The 20,581-nt window shown below is 47.7% G+C and overlaps 1 protein-coding gene across 11 annotated transcripts; it reads right to left on the minus strand.

Annotated features, from left to right (window-relative positions):
• Positions 1 to 1,167: 1,167 nt before the first annotated feature.
• TMEM39B (transmembrane protein 39B) lies at positions 1,168 to 18,634 on the minus strand. Of its 11 annotated transcripts, none has more exons than XM_067012573.1 (10): positions 18,479 to 18,603; positions 16,819 to 16,945; positions 16,088 to 16,307; positions 15,574 to 15,656; positions 15,374 to 15,457; positions 14,900 to 15,054; positions 7,840 to 8,176; positions 6,743 to 6,930; positions 3,150 to 3,270; positions 1,168 to 1,626 (listed from the first exon to the last, which is right to left on the minus strand). In XM_067012573.1, the coding sequence occupies exons 4-10, from the start codon at positions 15,577 to 15,579 to the stop codon at positions 1,384 to 1,386; spliced, it is 1,134 nt and encodes a 377-aa protein (XP_066868674.1). In that variant the 5' UTR covers positions 15,580 to 15,656; positions 16,088 to 16,307; positions 16,819 to 16,945; positions 18,479 to 18,603; the 3' UTR covers positions 1,168 to 1,383. The 11 variants fall into 11 exon arrangements, with proteins under 11 accessions (XP_066868674.1, XP_066868670.1, XP_066868692.1 ...); XM_067012569.1 differs by having other exon boundaries at positions 1,168 to 1,842; positions 18,479 to 18,600; XM_067012591.1 differs by having other exon boundaries at positions 15,181 to 15,457; positions 18,479 to 18,592.
• Positions 18,635 to 20,581: the final 1,947 nt, after the last annotated feature.

Below are 20,581 nucleotides of genomic sequence, written 5' to 3' on the forward strand. Positions count from 1 at the left end.
CCTGGACACACATTTTCCTCAGCACTTGGCAATCTAAGTTGTTCACAAGGTGTCTCTCTCTCCTGGTTGTCTATGAAGGGACAGTATCTTCCTCATCTTTGTTTCTGTCCCAGTGCCTGGCACAATGCCTGCCTCAGCAGAGGTACCACAAACATTAGCTGCAGTGTCTGCCTCCTGTACACCACCATTGGAGCATCTGCATAACTTGTAGCCAAACAAGGGCTCAGGGGACACGGGCAGACTAGATGAATGGCTATGACCGTGTGTCCTCTCCTGCCAGCCCCTGAGCCCTCCATCCTATGCTCCACAGGAGCCAGGTGGCCTTCCAGGAGGCTTTGTTTCCATTCAAGCCCTTGGCCTTGCTCACATACCCTCTCTAGCCTAGAGCCATGGGTCCTCCCTGATCCAGTCCCTGCAGACCTTTCCAGATCCAGCCCACCTCCCCCCAACTTTCCTTATCTTTCTTGCTCTAGGAACCACTTTCTGCTTACCTTCCCCAAATACCCCAGAATGCTACTGCTTGGCTTGAAGCGCCTTTAACCCCTCTTGTCCACCTAGAAAGTGGCCAATACAACTCAGACTATCCCCTCCTCCAAGAAGTCCACAGAGCATTAAATGTTCTCTCCCCTGTGCTATTCTGTACCTTGTAACTGTTATACCCCTCCCAGTGTAGTGACTTGTTTCTGTGTCTTGGCACCTTCACCATCTACCACGGCATCTGACACAGAGCAGGGTCTCAGTGACTGAGTGCTGGGAATTACTACATCACGTTCTGCTGGGATAGTAGTGTTATCTTTCAGAGGGTTTTGGGACCCAGCGCTACCACTTCCTAGCTGTGTTACCTTGGGCAAGTCATTATAGATAGCTCCCTGAGCTCCTGTTTTCATCTATAAGAGTGACAGCACCTACCTCCTAGGGTTGTCATAAAAACTGGATTAAGACAAGGCCTGTAATACACGTAGAGCAGCCTCTGGCACACAGCGATCATTCAGCCAGCAGCAGCTACCATGCTACGGTGACCTCGGGTGTCTCATCTTTTCTCCACTGGAGAAGGCAGAGCTCACAGGGGCCCCAGAAGCCACACATGGGGTGTCCTGGCCAAGAATCCCACACCTCTGCTCTCTGCCTGACAGGCAAGAAAAGGAGAAAGAAATACAGGACACAGGCTTATTGGGAGTATAAAAATAGGACTTTTTTTTTCTCCTCATAATCACATCAATTATCAAAGAAAGAAACAGTATGTAACAAAAATACAAAGCTCTGGTGGATTTTTTTTTTTGTCTGTTTTTGTTTTTTTTGCCCCTCACCCATCCCTCCCCAACAGCCGCTTCCCAGGGAGCCCCTGGCTGAAATCTGGATGCTGTCCCTGGGTTGCCCTGGGGCTCAGGAGAACCGGTGGTCTAGGTCCCTCTGGGGGTTGACCGAGTACGAGTAGGCCTTGCCCAATACCAGGCGGTCTCGCAGCAGCTTGAAGAAGGCGTAGTAGTTGCTGAAGAGGATGAGTGCCAGTGAGATGGTCTGGTGCCACTTATCAGAGGACATTAAGGAGTACAACTGGTAGACGATGACAGCGCCCTCCAGCAGCAAAAGGATGTTGAGGATCCGCAGGGGTTTGCTGAAAAAGAACTGCCCAGGAAAGAGTAGGCATGGACTGGAAAGTGGGCTCCAGAAACCTGCCTCTTGGAAGGGGGTTCTGGGTAGGCCAGTGAAGGGGTCAAGCTCTTGGGCCCCATGCAGACTTGGGTGGGGAGGAAGACTTCGTAGGGTTGGGCGTGGACCTTGCCATCTCTCTGCCTTTGTTTGTGGTGTTCCTTCTGTCAAGACTACTGCTTCCCATAGAAGCTGTTTAAGATCCGGATCAAAAAAAAAAAAAAAAAAAAAAGATCCGGATCAACTTCCACCTCCTCCCAGAAGCTTTTCTTCAGAGATCCTGCTTGTTGTTTCAAACTTTTGCTGGTCGAAAACCAACACCTTATTATATGTGACTTCCTGGGTACTATCAAGCCTGAACAAAGTAGAATCTTATGACAGAGGCATGGAAAGTTATTATAGACTCTACAGCCTGAGTCATTTACTATTTCATGTGTAGCATCCCCCGCTAGGCTGGAAGCTTCCAGGGGACAAGGAGACACATCACTCTTACCTGGTGTCTACAGGGCAAGGTAGAGTGTGTAGAGACTAAGAAAATTTTTCTCGTCAGTTTAAAAGAATGATCGATGTCCAGGGATCTTGATTCTGCAGGGGCCAAGGTACCTAAACCTCCAGAGCTGATTATAGGATGGCAGGAGAAGTGCCAGGAAACAGGAGTCCGAGAGACCAGCACGCCAGGCTCAGCTCTGCACCTGACAGGCTGTAGGACCTTGGGCAAGTCCCTTCCCTGTCTGAACCTTAGGTTTCTCTACTGGGAAAAGAAGAGGTTAGCCCAGATCAATGATTTCTCAAACTGTGTTCCTCAGAGCCCCAGGTTCCAGGAGGTCTTTTAGGGGCTACCACAGTGGTAAGCAGGAAGTGAGGGGAGTTCCAACCCATTCAAACAGAGCAGCACCATGAGGTCCTATATACTGAACTTTAGTGTGACTGAGTTGGAAAAAAGGATTTTGACAGTAAAATAAGTAAATAAAATGGAGACCACCAGCCCAGATGATTTTGAGCAGCCCTTTCCGTAGTACTGAGTCCATGAGCCATTACCATTAGTTCCCAAGTTTCCCAGTAAGGCACCCTTGGAACAAGTTAAACTCTCTAAGCTGATTTCAGTACCTGAAAACCAGGACAGCCCTGGTATTTCTTTCATACACAAGGTTCTGGTGAAGACTGAATGGGAGGGTGCATGGGAAGTGTTTACCACAGTGCCTAGCACACAATAAGGAATGATGAGTGTAATTATTTTCACCACCAAGAACCCCTCCTTTTGTTGTATCATCTCTTCTACCTCTACCCAATGTTTTCAAAGATCTGGTACCAAGTGAGCTACAGTTATGAAGGGATCATTTGTATGGCTGTCCTTGGGCTGCACATGTGCATTGTCTTCTTTTGGATTTGGGAAATATTGAAAATAGCCGCCTCTTGCTATGACATCACCTTCCTGCCCAGCTGATCCTCCTGCCCTCTAGATCAGGCCCCACCCCTCCTTCCCAGGGGAGGAGACTCACGTGGAACCGGAAGTGGGAGACGTCGGAGGGGATGGCCACGTTGTAGTGGCCCACGGCTTTGTAGACGTTCTTGCTGTGCTTCACCAGCACGCCCTGTGGCCACATGCATTCTTCAGTCCACCTGGAGGCACAGCCCGACAGAACCCCCTTATCCCCAGCTCACCCACACAAGGGGATGTGAGAAGACTGGCCATGGGGTAACCACCAGGGCTCTACTCCCATTTCTATCACTTAGACACAGTGACTTTCGTTTTCTGGGTCTTAGTTGCCTTTTCTGTAAAATGGGTAAGAATTGTAAGAAATTCACTGCACTGGGAGTCGGAAGGTTTAGGGCTGACATTCATGTCTCTGAGGGATTTCAAGAAAACCCTTTTCCCTCCCTGGGGTCATTTTCTTCATCTAGCCTCCCATCAGTCTCACCTCTAGCCTCTCAGCAGTCCACCACACAGCTGCCAGAGTGGTCTTTGTAAAACACCAAGCTGACCCTGACTAGTCTCTCCTCAAAACCCTTTGAAGGCTTTTCGGTGCCCCTGGAGTCAAGTCCCCAACGATATGTTATGGCCTCCGAGACCCAGTGTGGCCTTCCATGACCCCCACCACACAGCACCTGCTCAAGCCACCCAGAACTGCCTCTAGTTCCTCCAGCACATCTGACTGCTCCTGTCTCTTCATACGGTGCTCGCTCCAGCTGGACTGCTCCTCCAGATGCCTTATCCCACAGAGTTCAGCTTTTTTTTTTTTTTTTTTTTTTTTTTGTGGTACGCAGGCCTCTCACTGTTGTGGCCTCTCCCGTTGCGGAGCACAGGCTCCGGACGCGCAGGCTCAGTGGCCACGGCTCATGGGCCCAGGTGCTCTGCGGCATGTGGGATCTTCCCGGACCGGGGCACGAACCCGTGTCCCCTGCATCAGCAGGTGTATTCTCAACCACTGCTCTACCAGGGAAGCCCGAGTTCAGCATCTTTTAAATGCTCCCTGAATCTCCTGCTACTGGTCCACTTTCCCCAATGTGTTGTCGCTTATTTACTTCCCTGTATCCCTCACTAGTCTGGGAGTGCTGAAGGGGAAGGGATGATGTCCAGTTCATTTCTGTGACCTCGGAGCATGCCACAGGCCTGGCACAGAGACGCCCCAGAGAGCATGTGAATAAGGTTGTGGGACCAGTGAATTTTCTTCCATTGTTCTTTGAGATCTCCCAGGAAATCTAAGGGTCCTGGGCCAGAGGACTGAGAATAACTGTCCACAAGAAGCTCAACCTGATGCTCCTGTCCTGTTGATTCCTTCATTTAAAAAACAGTTACCATGTCATATGTAACAACATGGATGAACCTCACAAACAATATGCTGAATGAAAGGAGCTGGACCCAAGAAGAATGTCTACTGTATGATTTAATTTACATGAAGCTGTAGAATAGGCAAAACTAACCTATGGTGAAATGAAATGAAAAGATGGTTGCCAGGGGGAGGGGGTCATTGGGAAGGGCCATAAAGAAATTTTCTGAGGGGCTGGAAATGTTCGGTATCTTGATGGGGGAAGGGTTACATGGGTGTGTATGTCTTTATCAAAATGCAAAGAATTGTACACTTCAAGATCTGTGAATTTCACTGTATGGAAATTCTACCTTAAAAAAAGCTCACATACAAAAAACACAAAAAATTTGCTGTTGGACCTATCACAAGCCAGGCATTTTGCCAGGAGTGAGGAGATGGCCAAATGCTAGACAGACAAGGACCCTGACTTCCAGGAGCTTTAGTCTTGGAATGACAGGCAAGTAACTAAGCAAACACAGCAGAGGGGGAGCACAGGCAGGGCAGGGACGCTGAACCTATCCTGGGTGGTCAGGAAAGTGTTCCTGGAGGACGCAAAATGCTAAAGGATGAAGAGTAATTAAACAGGAAAAGAAAGTTGGAAAGGTCCCTCCATGCAAAACATGCATCATAGGCAAAAGCCTGGATACAAAAGTACATACAGGGACGTCCCTGGTGGCGCAGTGGTTAAGAATCCGCCTGTCAATGCAGGGGACAGGGGTTCGATCCCTGGGCCGGGAAGATCCCACATGCCATGGAGCAGCTAAGCCCGTGCGCCACAACTACTGAGTCCATGCAACACAACTACTGAGCCTGCGCGCTTAGAGCCCATGCTCTGCAACAAGAGAAACCACTGCCAATGGGAAGCCTGCACACCGCAACAAAGAGTAGCCCCTGCTAGCCACAACTAGAGAAAGCCCGTGTGAGCAACGAAAAAAAAAGAAGAACATACAGAATTGGATGATCCGAAGAGGTTGGGTGTAGCTAGAGCAGAGTATGAGTTGGGGCATGGGAAGAGATGGAGCAGAAAGGCTGGCAGGAGTCAGTTCATCATGGGAAGCCAAGTGAAGGAGCCTGGATCTTACCTGCGGACCATGGTGAGCCGTGGCCAGGTTTATCCTCATATGCAGCCATGTACTATCTTTCTGCTCCCCACTCCCCTCAGAGCCTTAGGCTAAGCCAAGCCCCACTTCAGCCCATTTGGCAACATCCATCCCCTCTCTGGACCACCCTGACAGAGTCTGAGAGGGACCCTGACTGGCATGGAGGGCCAACATCAGGAGGCTTGGCCTCTGCGGCCTCCCTTTGCATCTCTGTGGGCCTACCTCTACAAACCTGTCCTAGGGGCCTCTTCTCGGCTGGGCCTTGTGCTGGGCCCAAGACTCAGATGTGATTCAGAGATGGTCCCAGCCTTGAGGAGCTTCCAGTCTAATGGAGGAATACAGGCAGGAAAATTAGCATAACCGGGGTAAAAAGACAGTGATGAAGGCCTGTAGAAATGCTAGGCACCAGGAAGGATGGGTCAGGCTGAGCGGAGGACAGCCCAGCCCCTCAGGGCTCCTGAGCAGGGTGACTTCTGCCTCTGCTCTGAGTGCAATGCCACCTTGCAGCTGGGCCTTTTTCACCCCACTCATCCTAACTCTTTGTGTACATGGCTATCACCTGCACCGGACTGTAACTCCTCAAGGGGTCTCATCTTGGCCATTTCCTCCCTGTGGCTTTCCTTCCCTGGCCAGGGTATGTCATCAACTAACACAGCACCATACCCTGTTACCAGACTGATGTTTCTAAGGCACACCTTGGAATGGGTCCCTCCACTGTTCAAAACCCTCCATAGCTCCCCTCTGCCTATAGGTCAAAGTCCAAGCTCCTTTGTCAAATACACAGCACCAGGCCTGGGACAGCTTAGGTAGAAGTAAAGGCTTTCTGAAAGAGCAGATTAGCCAATGATTGGATGGATGCGTGAGTGGAAGGAGGGAAGCAATGAGTGAATGCATGAGCAAATCAGCCAATGAGCAAGTACCTAAGTCAGTGAATGAGAAAGCCAATGAGTCTATGAATTTACCACCTGCCTTCCTCCCATCTTCAAGACACTGCAAGTTACCCAAGGACAGGAGACATGTCCTTCCTGGGCCCTGCCATATCCCACTCTGGCCACAAGGCCTAGGATACAAAACATGCTCAATAACTATCTGCTGATTGAATGAATGAGTTGATGAGCAGGGAGGTGAGTGACTCCAGACACTGACCAGGGTGGGCTGGGGTCGAGCAGAGAAGGGCAGACTCACGGGTGCTGCAGTACATTGGAGCACAGTGCTGGGTCCACCTTCTGCCAGCAGCCCAGGTGGGCAGCGGCCTTATGCAGCAGGTCGCAGTAGCTGGCAGGCAGCAGGTGCTGCATGAGGATCACGGAGGTGCTGATGGACACCAGCAGGAAGAGCTCGCAGGACCAGCGCTTGTCATAGTAATGTGTGTTCTGGGGGCAGCGGGAGGTGGGTGAGACCTTGGACACCCATAATGGCCTCACTCCCTCCCCCATCACTGATTCCATCTGTCTCGGAGATCAAGACAGTCCTACAGAGACCTCGGGGTGGCCCGAGACGAAGGACTGAACACTTAACAAAGGTGGCTTAATCACGGGCTTAAACCCTATGCCCACTACTCAGTTTTCTACAAAGAAAAATTGTTCCCACTCTGAACCAGAGAACAGGCTCTGGGGTTCAACAGAAATGAGTTCAAATCTTGGCTCTGCTGCTTAGTCACTATGTGACCTTGGGCAAGTCATTTCACTTCCTTTGGGCTAGCTTCCTCATCTGTTAAATGAGGATAATAGTAACCACCTCTGAGAGGCCTGAGGAGGATTATAATACTCATCAAAACTCTAGCAGGTTGTAGGTGCCCAAAAGACATGAAGTCCTGTCAACCCCCAATCATTCAGTGGAGCCCATCCTCAGAGAAATGTGTCAAGCCAGCTGGGGAGGTACCTTCCCACATGGCCATACAAGCCAGAGAGAGAGCACAGGCCTTTGGAGTCACTCAGATCTGGATGAGTCCTGCCTTTAGAACTTAATGACAAAGCAGGACATTGTGACGTGCCAGTGCCAAAACCGCCACACTGAAACACCAAGTCACCGCCTTCCGTTACCAAGTATTACAAACAACAATGCCACGCCCCCCTCGCTGGCCGGGTGACCTCGTGTGGGCCACGTCCATTCAGCGAGCCTTGTTTTTTCCACTCTAAAATGAAGGCAATAGTCACTCTGGCCCTCAAGAGCACATATGGGAATCTCATCAAGAGCAGCAGAGTTATTTATGCGAGCAAGAGGGCTCCTGGGGGGCAGGCAGCAGGGTGAGGCCCCTTCCCTCCCTGGGTCAAGCTACGCACCTTCACGAACCAAACAGGCACAAAGGCCACGTAATAGGCGCTCAGCATGGAGCTGACCAGCACCTCCTTCATGCGCCAGTTGAAGTCCATCTTGAGGAACTCCACCTCACTGCGGATGAGGCTGGGCGACAGGCAGCAGGCGTGGGTGGGCATGGCGTCCGGACCATACAGCTGCCGCGTGTGCTGCTTCCACGTCTCCCGCAGTGTCAGCAGGTAGTCCCGGCTCCGTGCCAGGCCACTGACCGCCTCCCGGGGACCCATGGAGGCCATGTGGCTGAAGAGGTTTGTCTTACGGAGGTCACAGTTCAGCTGCAGGAACGGAATGTACATCCCAAACCTGCTGGGGAAGACAGTGGTGAGGGCAGGCCTGCCTAAGGGCCAGGATCCCAAATCTTAACCACCAAGGGAATCTTCTTTCCTCCTGGGCTTTAGCTCTCCTGGCTGTTCAGAGGGGAGACTCTACCGGTCCCTCTAGCCATACAGCCTCCCAGCCAATGATCAGTCATTCAACCCATGTATCAGCACTGTGCGTGCCAAGCATTGTGCTGGGCGGCAGGTATACAGTAGGAAGCAAGACATGAGTCCCCGCCCTCACAGACTATTGCTGCCCAGCAGTAATCATAACAGTCTACATTCACTGGGCACAAACTGTGCTCCAGATACTGTACTAAGTGCTTTACATGCATTCTCTTCTTTTGTTTCTCCTAACTCTGTGTTAGGTACTGTTAGTTTGTGCCCTTTTCAGCTGAGGAAGCTTTGACTCAGACAGGTGGGGTGGATTCCGAAAGGTCACACAACTAGTAAGGAAGTAATAGAGCTGGGATTCAAATCCAGAACTGTCTGGTACCGGTGATCAAGACAGATACTCAGCAAATACTACAAGTAATTCAGTAACTGAAAATATACATGGTACCACAAAGGAGAGGTAGACATTGTCATGGGTGCACATGGGGGAGCTCTTTAGCTTGCAGAGGAGGACAGTTCAGGAACAATATTTATTGTGTGTCTATTATGTGCCAGGCACTGAAATGGGCCCTTGAACAGTACAAACCACTTCCCCTGAGGAGTACCCCTAGGTCAGGGCTGGAGCTAATTAGTTAAGAGATGGAGTGTGTGGCTGATATCATTTAAGGAGAAAACTAGACAGACCCAGAGCCCAGAAGAGTAGATCATTAAAGTGGGTAAGTGCCAAGCACAGTACATGGAATGTCATGATAGGTGCTCCTGACAGGCATTCCTTGTTTTAGCTTAGGGCCTCTCAATTTCCCCAGACATAGCTCCAGAAGGGTCCCTGGGCTGCTGCCAGAAGCCAGAGCAGTGAGAATGCCACATTTTCTTATCTATAGTAATGTTCTCTTTCTTTATTCTGAACTTCCAGGAAGGGATATATGAGTGTTCTTGGGCACTCATATAATTAGTCTTTTTGGGTTTTTGCTTTCTGGCCTATAAAATGGGAATGCTTCCACTTCTCCTAGGGTAAGGTTCAAGTAAGATCACTTAGAGAATTCTGGTCAAGAGCATAACCTTTGGGGTCAAATAGGCTAGGATTAAAATCCCAGCTCTGCCACTTACCAATGCTGTGATTTAGGGCAAGTTATATAGTCTCTAAGAGCCTCAGTTTCCTTAACTTGCCTTAAGTTACCTAGCTTGTACTGATTCCCTATGCTCAGTCAGGCATTATGCTAGTGTTTTTATAAATACTCTCTTTTAAACTTTGCAACAATGACCAGCATGGTGTCTGGCTTAAAGCAGAAGATCAATACAATTTTGTTTAGAAAAGAAAGACGTCAATGACTCTGTGGGACAGAAAAGAACACTGAAATGGGATTCCCAAAACACTCTTCAGGGCACTCGGTGGGAATGAGGGCGTGGGGCACCTATATGAACATACAAGGGCTTCAGACTCAACCTTAAGGACAAGTACTTAAGAATCTTCTTGGCTTTGCCACTAAGAAGGACTGCCGATACAATTAAATTATTTGGTAACAGCAAGTAGCTGCTCTGACAGGTCACAAGTTAGAAACAACTTCACATGCAAGATGGCAGATCCTCTTTCATCCTCTCCATCCTAGATGTGACAGTATCAACGTAGAAAGTAAATAAATAAAAGTAGAAAATAAATCCTTATCAGCAAAGAGAATGGGAGTGGGGGTTATCAGTACATAAGTGATTCTGACAAATTTAGATAGCAGATAGAAACATGTTGACAGATGAGGTCATCATCTAGAGCAGCACTCTCCAATAGAAATATGAGAGTCACACATGTAATTTAAAATTTTCTAGTATTATTTTCTAATAATAATAATAATATTATTATTATCTAATAATAATATATATAATATATATAATATTAGATATTAATATTAGATAATATATCTAATAATAATAGTAGTATTATTATTATCTAATAATAATGATATTTTCTAATAATCTAGTAAAAAAAGAAGAAATTAATTTTAATACACTATTTTACTTAACCCAGTATAAGCACAATATTATCGTTTCAATATATAATCATTATTTATGAATATTTTACTTTCTTTTTTTGTACTAAGTCTTCAGAATCCAGTGTACGTTTTACACTAACAGCACATTTCAGTTAAAACTAGACTATTTCAAATGTTTAATAACAATAGGCAGCTAGAAGTTACTAAACTGGATAGCGTAGGTCTAGAATGTGCCATGAGAGGGTTACAATGGGGGTAGGAGCTTATCTGCCCAGAGTGACCCAAGAGAGACTGGCTTGAGGTGGGCACATTCGATAGAGGGTAGAAGTGAGAAGCAGGGCTGAACAAATGGGATTAAACACAGATCTGTATTCATTCACGAGTCACTCCCTTTATTCTCCTACAAACTTGACACAGTCTGCCCTGAAAGATTCTTCTCTAAAGAAACTGAATAAACTGAGGAGAACTGAGATCTCTAATGGGGGCACCCTAGAGTAATACCCTCCTCCCCTTTCTGGTCTATGGGTGCCCACAGCCTGACAATTAGCACCTCACTCACTCTTCCTAAAGCAAAGTCTACCAGTCAGTGTGCCCTGCCCACATACTTAGAATTCCCAGTCAAACCTCCCATTCACGTATACAATGGCAGAGGGAGAGAAAATGCATTCCAAGCCACTCAGTCCTCCACTCTTAAATGTAAACAGATAACCAAAGAAACTAACTACACTTAGAAAACTAGCAGCATGAAACAGAAAAATTGACCTGGTGGAAAGACAAAATTGAGGGAACATAAGAGGTTTTTAAAACAGGAACAGAATGCTATGAGAAAAGAACAATCAGAAATCAAGAAAGAGGACTTAGAGATGAAAAATATGATTGCTAAAAAAAATCTCAATAAAAAAGCTGGAAGATGAAGTTGAGAAAATCCCCCTAAAGACAAAGTAAAAAGAGAGAAAAAGATAGAGAAAGAGAGAGGCAGAGTCAGAGAGAGAGAGAAAGAGAGGAGGAAGGGAGGGAGGGATGGAGGGAGAGGAAGAAAGGGAGAAAGATGAAAAGTATGAGGGAAATATAAGAGAAGCAGATGACCAATCTATGAGGTCTACCATCTGATGCAGAGAAGTCCCAGAGAGAACAGAAAAAATGGAAGGGAAGATATTATCAAAGAAATAATAGAAGAAAATTTCCCTGACCTGAAGAAATACACAAATCTCCAGGTTAAAAAAGTCCTAGAGTACTGATAAGATGCATGACAAAAGTTCCATATCAGACACATTCTTGTGAAATTTCAAATAATCAAAAGATAAACAGAATACTCCCAAAAGCTTTCAGAAAGGAAAAAACAAGTCATCTACAAAGTAACTGGAATCAAACTAGCATCAGACTTCTCATTAGAAACATTGGATGCTAGAGACAACAGAGCAACATCTTCAAAATTCTGGGAGAATATGAATTTGAACTTAGAAATCGACATTTGGCCAAACCATCAATCAAGTATGAGGGCAGAATAAAGACATTTTCAGACATGCAAGGACTAACACTGTATATACCTCCCACATACCCCTTGTTAAGAAAATTACCTCATAAAGCACTCCAGCAAAATAAGGGAGAAAACCAAGAAAGAGGAAGACATGGGATCCAAGAAACAGTGGATCCAACCCAGGAGGGCAGTGAAAGGAAGTCCTAGGCTGAGAGCTGTATAGCAGGATTAAAGAGCAACCACTCCAGACTGGAGCAGGAGGATGGAGGGCTCCAGAAGGGATGTCTCTGGGGGGCGGGGGGGAAATGGACTCCAGGCAACAGGTAGTATGATTGACAGGCTGGATAAACTTGAGGATATGTTGAAGGCCCATCATTCTTTTGTCAACAAGAAAAAAGAAAGGCAATTAGAAACTCCAAGAAAAATAAAAAGCTATATAAGAAAGTTACTATCTAAATATGAAGCAAACTAAAATGTGGCATGGTTTTAAGCAACTGATAGAATATAAGAAAAGAGAAACATTTGACCTTGACACTAGGAACATTCTTTTTATAAGAGGCCCAAGATTATAATTCAGTAAATATAGAGAAGGAATATCATCTATGCACACTACTCGGTCCTGCAGTGAATAATATTTTCATACTCATAATATCAAGGTCACTTATTGGCTTTTAATTTTTAGAATCAGCCTTAGACAAAGAATGGAAGAGTTAAATGTGGCTATATAGGAGAATGTGAATGTCAAGCATGACAATATAAGAGTACAACTGCCAGGAAGTGATAGGAGGAAGAGGGGAGGAAAAGCTGATGGACAGGACTCCTAATATTATGTTCTTACATAAAAGGGATTAAGACACTGACTATTGTTGATGGAATAAAAAACATAGGCCCAACAGAAAAAGAGGCCCAACAGAAAACTAAAAATAATAACAATTATCAAAGACTAGGAACAGTATGGATGGAAGGTAAAGTAAATCTTCATCTGTCAATGCAGGGAATCAATGTACGTGTGCGTGTGTGCGTGTGTGTGTGTGTGTGTGTGGTATGCTTGTATATGCACAGAACATTCATTTCCAGGATATACAAGAAACCAGAAACATGGTGGTTACCTCTTGTGGTGGTTAGGTTCCCTTCCTTCTAAGAGTGGAAGGGAAACTGGGTAGCTGGGAGACAGGAGTCAAGGGAAGAATTTTTCATTCTACATTCTTTTATCTGTTTTTCAGTTTTAATGATGTGAACCTATTACCCAATTATAAAATCAATAAATAAATGTGTAAAGAAATAAACAAAAGCATAAGGACATTAGAATTACAGAGGTAACTCAGAGAACACTTAAAACCAGAAACAGTAAAAGAGGTTGCTTTTGAAAAGTGGGACTAAAAATCTGGAGGGTGGGGTTAAAGGCTTTTCCTCATCATAAGCTTTTTTTTTTTTTTCTTTTGGCCATACCACACCTTGTGGGATCTTAGATCCCTGACTAGGGATCGAACCCACACCCTCAGCAGTAAAAGCACGGAGTCCTAACCATTGGACCACCAGAGAATTCCCATCATCAAGTTTTTTAGCACTATTGAATTTGATTTTTTTATGATATACTTGTCTTATATTAATAAAAATTTAGAGATTAAATAATATAAAATAAAGCAAAATATGAACACTGGGTGATGTCTGAGTAGTAACCAGAAAGTGTCAAATTAAGGCAACTGTTGACATTTCTAATCAGTACAATCTCGGAGGGCCATTTGTTAATATCTATCAAAAATGTAAAACATACCTTTTGGTGTAAGAATTCTACTTCTGGGAATCTGTTGTACAGAAATATTGGACAAGTGTGCAAAGATGTATGCAAAAGAATGTTCCCTGCCTCATTGTTTCCAATAGGGAAAAGCTAGAAACAACTCAAAAGTCCACCAATGGAAGATAAACAAAACAAATTGTGAAAAGTATATTCAATGGAATACTATGAGGCCATTTAAACAACTGAGGCAGACCCATATATACTGCCATAGGAAAATATCCAAGTTATATGACTATGTGAACATGTAATAAATTATACATTATCATACATGGAGATTAACCCTATTTCTGTTTTTAAAAAATGTATATGTGTGGGTACTTGCACAGAAAAAATTTAGAAGGACATGCTGCAAGATAATGGTTTTCTGGAGGACTGAGATTATGTGGGACTTCCATTTTCTATGTTAAAAGCTTCTGTAAAGTTTAATATTGTTACATGACACATGTATCACTCTTATAGTTAAAAACTAGTTATAACTAAAGCAAGTGTGATTGGGCTCCTACCATGACAGTGACCTTTTGATCACACAGGGGAGAGACGAGTGTCCAGCTCTGAAGCTTCCCAGGGAACAGAGGTGACCCAGCCTGAGGAAGTTCATGACTCAGAAAGCCCAGGGGTTGGGAAATGACTGTTAGTGCCCAGGCAGCCAGCAGCCTGCCCCAGAAAGAGCCAGAGTGGACATCTTGCCAAAGCTCTCCCCAATTCTAGTCCAGAAAGGGGCAGGCCTGTGCTCCTCCCAGACACTATCTTTCCATCCTCAACAATCTGGGTTCTGGCAAGATGGAGGAAGTGAGTGAGCAAAGCAAGACACACAGACAGACATACAGATATGCATGTGAAGATACACACACACACACACACACACACACACACACACACATACGCTTCATGCACAGACATCCACACAGAAACATGCACGCACCCAGGTGCTTGCAAGCATACAGACCTGGGGGAGGCACCGAGAGACTACATAAACACTAAGATATACAGAGAGACAGAGAAAGAGAAAGACCCAGAGAGAGAGGAAAGGAAGAGAGAGGAAGACGAAGCCCGTGCATACCCCCTCAGGAGCTGTGGGATATACACTCAGATCTGAGTCCCCTTCTGACCTCCCCCTTGACGGCACCTTGGGGAAATTATGCCTGCTGTCTCAGTTTCTGCTCCTGCAAAAGAAAGCTAATCGTCCTGATCTCAGGATGATACTGTCAGACAATGTGAGAGGGTACTGTTGCTGCCTGCCTGTGAGTCTACTGGGTACGGGGGCCCGGTGCCCAGCCACACTCACGGCAGAGGTCAGGAACAGGTGCTGGGCAGTGAGGGGGAGTGAGGGGTACTCACGGATAGCAGAGGAACAGGAGGTTCAGGAAGGAGTAGGTCCTGAAGAGGTGGATGAGGGAGCGGCACAGACTCCAGCCTGTTGCCGTGAGAACGGTGAAGCGGGTGAGGAACAGCATGATGGAGCGAAAGAGGGAGACCTTCCCCCTCTGAGAAGCCTGGGTCAGGGCGAGATAGGACGGGATGGGGCCTTGGATGGAGGTCATGGGGGCTGTGCCCAAATCCCACCCAGCATGGCCCGTGATCCCGCCCGGGGAAATGTGGGGCAGCAGGCTGGGCAGAACCTGGCAAGGTGAATCCTTTCCCTCGACACCCAGGAAACTCCAAGAGCCGATGGGATGTAACACTCTTCAACCAAGTTCAAAGGGAGCCCCAAGGAAATGCCTCAGGGTTGAAGGGCTGGGCACACCTCCTTGGTACCCCCATGGGTAAAGGGGAGTCCCAGACTTCCCCGGCCAGCCTCTGGGACCCAATCACCTCCTTCACGATGGACCCAATGAAGCGGCGGCCCAGAACAATGGTGGTCACCATCAGCAAGTTGAAGTCGATCAGGTGGAAATTCTGTCAGGGGGCAGAGGCTGGGGGTCACGTGGGCCCCCTGCCCATGTACGGGCTTTTCGCATACCCACCTCCCCCTGCCCAGTCCTTTTCCATCAGGACTGTCCCCACTCTCTGACCTTCATAGGCCTCCAGCTGAGTCAGACCAGGAAAATACCTAGAGGAGTAGAACAGGACCCAGAGGAGGAAAGTGGGACAGTCCCTGGAGACAAGAGAGTGGTGTATGAGCCCTCTTGCTCTGATCACCCATGCCCCTGCCCCTGCACCTCTCCTTCTGCACAGAGCTCTTTCCTCTCCTTGAAATAGCCATGTATGCCTGTGACTCACCTCCCCCACAGGACTTAAGACTCTGTGCTCCTTTAGACAAAATCTGAGTCAGATTCATCTCTGCTACCATTACACTGAGTAGTGTGGTGCTGAGCACACTAGGGGTGAGCGTTCAGGAATCATCAGTTTCCTGTTCTTTTTATACCTCTCATGCCCAGCATGAGGCCAAACACACAGGGTTCTGCGTAAGCTATGCTAAACTAAAACCAAACATCATGTCACTCTCACACACACACACACACACACACACACACGCACGCACACACACACACACACACACACAGTGGGTCCTAGCTGGGCACGTACCAGGGAGGTGTGGGAGGGCGGGTGGGAGGGCGGATACCACCACACTGTCTTGTAGATGTTGATGTAGTGGACGAAGAGGGCTATGAGCTGGCAGAAGAAGAGCTGCAACTCAAACAGAATGCTGGTCTGGACTGGCAGCTCAGGGATCTTGCAGTGCTGCAGGGGCACGACCGTCTGGGTGGCCAGTGGGGGGCTGGAGAGGCCTGTCCCAGAACTGCTCCTGGGGGTGGGAGGGAACAACATCAGGAGCTGGCCTGAGAACCCTACCAAGAAGCGCTTCTGGGGCACAGGATTGCGGAGCAGGAACAGAAAAGCAGCTCAAGGCAAGGATGGAGTCCTCCTAATCCTGCCTGTCAGACAAAGGAGCTGACAGAGCCTTTTCCTATTCAGAAGCTGATTCAGTCTTTCCAACATTCCCCAGGAAGGAAAGAATTATTAGGTCCATTTTACAGATGAAGAAAAGGAGGCCCAGAGAGGGGAGACAACTTGTCCAAGCCACCAGCAAATCAGAAGCAGAACTGTAACTGAAATCCAGGCCTTCGGGTTTATTACACTATGTCCCACTGCATCTGTCCCACTGACCACCCTCTGAGACTTTTCTGCTGCTCCCCACCCTTTAAGCCCCCATCTGGCATCTAGGGTATCACACCGTAGAGCCCAGTCAGGGAGAGCTTTTTCCAGATTGCTTCTGAGAGCCCACAGTGAGGCACAAGAGACAGAAAATAGTTTACCTGGTGCGGGAACGGACACTGGTGACTGATGCGCTGGAAGTGTGGCCCCCACCTGAGCCCCCAGAGGATCCTGGCTCACAGAGTGGATTTCGACAGTAGGATGTCCTGTTGGGACCTCTTCGTCCTCCTGCAGGGCTCGACATAAGGTAGATCCTCAAGCCAGAGGGCATATATCAAAGATAACAGCAATGATACTGGCTGCCAGTTACTTGCTGTCTCATTTTGTCACTCAGTTACAGAGACCCATGATCTGGCCCCTGCCCACCTCTTCCAACTTATCTCCTACCATTCCCTGCCTGGCCCCCATGCTTCAGCCAGGCTGGCCTTTCTCTCTTTGAGCAAACCAAGCTTATTGCTACCTTCTGCACTTGCTGTGCTCTCTGGAGAGCCATTCCCTGCCATTTTGTAAGTATCTGCCCCCATAACTCTCTATCTCATTTCTATTTTTTTTCACAATTCACTCTTCATCTTATTCATTTGTTAACATATTTACTGTCTATCTTTCCCACTGGAATGGAAGGTCAGTGAGGTCACTATCCTGATCTGTCCTTTTCACTGTTGTATCCCTTCCTCCTACCACCACAGTGCCCAGCATGAAGTAAGTGCTCAATAACTGTTGATGAGGGAATGAATCCAGAAAGGTTCCACAGATTGGTAAACTCAGTTTACATTGTGTCACAGGTAGTCTGGGGGTCTGGGTCCTGCACTCTTAGCGCTGGTGTACACTGCTCCTTTCAGATACTACAACTCCCTGTAGGCTTACAATTATGGGCACCCTTGAAGTTTTTTCTCCAGGACCCAAGATCCAGCTCAGTGGGCATCCTGGACTCTCACAGTCAGGACCCAGGGCCTGAGCACAGTGTCAAGGGAGAATGGTGCGGTTGTGAACCCAAAACTTGGACCTGCAACCTCTTTTTCTAGGCTTAGCAGTCTAGCCCAAGCTCCCAAGCACCACCCTGCACAAAAGTCCTGCACAAAGCTCCAAGACACCACCCCAGTCCCAGTCAAAGTTACAGCCCCCAGCCTCAAAGCTCTGTTCATGCACTACTGTACCTGGCTTAGAAAACCCCACACAGGCACCCTCGGTCCAGATGCTCTGCCCACACCCACTCTCCTCTGTTTAGAAGCTCTGCACCCACATAAAGCCCCTCAGCCCAGAAGCCCCGCCTACACACAATTGTCAGCTCATAAAACCCGCCTACAAGCCAATAAAAGCTCTTTCTGCCCAGAAGCCCGGCTCCAGAGTGGGCTCACTTCTTCTGGAAGGTCTCTTTCCCGGCCCACCTCGCCAGTACAAAGCCCCTACTGCCCAGAAAGTTTGCCCCTGCACCGGGTCCTACAGCTCAGGAGCTCCGCCCATAGCACTAAGGCCACGCCCGCCGCTAAGCCTCGGCCCACTCTAGCCCAGAAGAGTGGGTCCTCACCAAAGACCCCAGGGAGCCTCTGTATTTGGAAGCCCCTCCCACCGCTCCGGTGTCCCGCCCCCACAACAGAAGCCCCACCCGCAAAACGACAGGAGGGGGCGGGGTCCCTCTACGCCCACATCCCCTCCCCCTCCCCTCGCTGGGATCCTGTCCGCGTGGGGGAGCAATTAGCAGCTTGGCCGTCCTAAACCCCGAGCCCGCCCGTTCCCGGGCCGAGCTGGACCCGCGCCGCTCACCCATCTCCTCCCCCCGGCGCTCTCCGCTTCGCCGCCGCAGCTCCAGCGGGCAATATGTCGGAGGCGACGGCGGCCGGGAGAGGACTAACCGCCGCAGCCCAGTCCCCCGCTATCAGCTGCGCGCTCCCGCCTCGCCGCCAAATTTGCATACAAGGCGGGCTAGAAGCTGGGGGCGCGCTTCTTAAAGGGGCCGCTCGGACCAAGGCAGTCCCGCGCGCTCTTTGTCTCGTGGTCCCCCACGCCTTTCCTGCAGCTGCTGCTGAAAAACCCGAGAGGGAGGGGAACCCACCTCCTGCTCTTACCTTGCGTGCCTTCTCCCAGCACCTCTTCAGGGCCGAGGGAGGGGGCCGAAATAGCCTCTCGGTTCCTGCATCCATGAGTGGTACTCCGGCGTCTCAAACTCATCGCGTCCCAAGTTGGGCTTTCATCTTTTCTCTTTGGCCTTATTGCTCTTAGGTCCACCCCAATCAAAACCTGGGAGTTATTTCTCCATTTCCTTCTACCCCCACATCCAATCTTCCACCTAGTATTGCTGACCCTAAGTCCTAATTATTTATCACATCTGACCCTATCCTTCTTCCACCACCTTAGTTCAATTCCTGATTCTGCCAGTTCCAAGACTTGAAATCCTGTTTCTTGCTCTTTACTGGTAATATTCACCTTATAGGCCTTGGTGACCTATAAGGTGAAATAATGTATGTAGAACAGAGTCTGTTTTTGTTTTTTTCAGAGTCTGTTTTAATTAATGTTCTCTGTCATTACTATTATGATATATGGCAAGCACTTAACACAGAGGAAGCACTCGATAAATGAGTTGCTACTAGTAACCGTTATGACTTCTTCCCTCATAAGACCTATAAGATGTCTCAATCATCTGGTACCTCCGTTACTTAGCACAGTCTTTGGCACATAATAGACAACAATAGTCAGTTAATTAAATGATTTAGTAATTAATAGATACTCACAGAGCTTACAGTTAAATGGGAGGAGGTGGATGAAAAAAATTGGTAAATTCTTTAGTACATTAGAAGGGAATGATTACTGTGGAGGAAAACAGGAAAGGGGAATGGGAAGTTGCAATTTTAAACGGGGTAGTCAGTAGGCTTCATTGAGAAGGTGACTTTTGAACAAACATTTGAAGGAAAAATGAGTGAGTCAGTCATGCAGATATCTGGAGAAAGGGGGCAGTCCAGGCAGAGGGGAAAAGTCATTGGAAGGGCCCTCAGGTACAAGCATGCCTGGTGTGTTTAAGAAACAGCAAGGAGGCCAGTGTGGCTTGGAATGGAATAGACATGAGAATCAGACATGAGAAGGAATGGACCTGTGGCTTTTACTCTGAATGAGGTGGGAGCTAGTGGAGAGTTTGTACGTCCATTTTAAAAAATAATTAATTAATTATTGGCTGCATTGGGTCTTCATTGCCGTGTGCGGGCTTCTCATTGTGGTGGCTTCTCTTGTGGAGCATAGGCTCTAGGCACACGGGCTTAGTAGTTGTGGAGCACAGGCTTTGTTGCTCCGTGGCATGTGGGAACTTCCCAGTCCAGGACTCGAACCAGTGTCTCCCGCATTGGTAGGCAGATTCTTAACCACTGCACCACCAGGGAAGCCACCTGAACTTCCATTTTTAAAGAATCACTCCAGCTGCCCTGTGAGAATAGACTGTAGTGGCACAAGGGTGGAATCAGGGAGACCAGGATGCTATGGCAGTGATCTTAGCAAGAGATACTGATGGTTTGTACCAGACTGGGTGAGGTGATGAGACATGGTTGGAGTCTGGATTTGAAGGTAAAGTCAACAAGATTTGTTGACAAATTTGGATAGGTGTGTGGAAGAAAGAGAAGATCAGGATTACTCCAAGGTTTTTAGCCTAGGCAAATGGAAATATGGAGTTTAATTTAACACATATACATCTATTATAGATTTTATACCAAGTCAGGCCTTCTTTTCTGGGGAAAAAAAAGAGGCCCAGGGAGGGAGAATGACTGGGTCACAAAGCAGGTCACAAAGCCTTTTTCTTTTTCCAGCCAAGGAAAGTCTGGTTAGAAGAGCTGGTTCTGACCTCTTTGGAGTACTGAATTTGAAGTGTATCTTGTTAATTACTGA

The sequence above is a fragment of the Kogia breviceps genome, chromosome 1 (assembly GCF_026419965.1).
Source record: "Kogia breviceps isolate mKogBre1 chromosome 1, mKogBre1 haplotype 1, whole genome shotgun sequence".
In the NCBI taxonomy this organism is placed as follows: Eukaryota; Metazoa; Chordata; class Mammalia; order Artiodactyla; family Physeteridae; genus Kogia; species Kogia breviceps.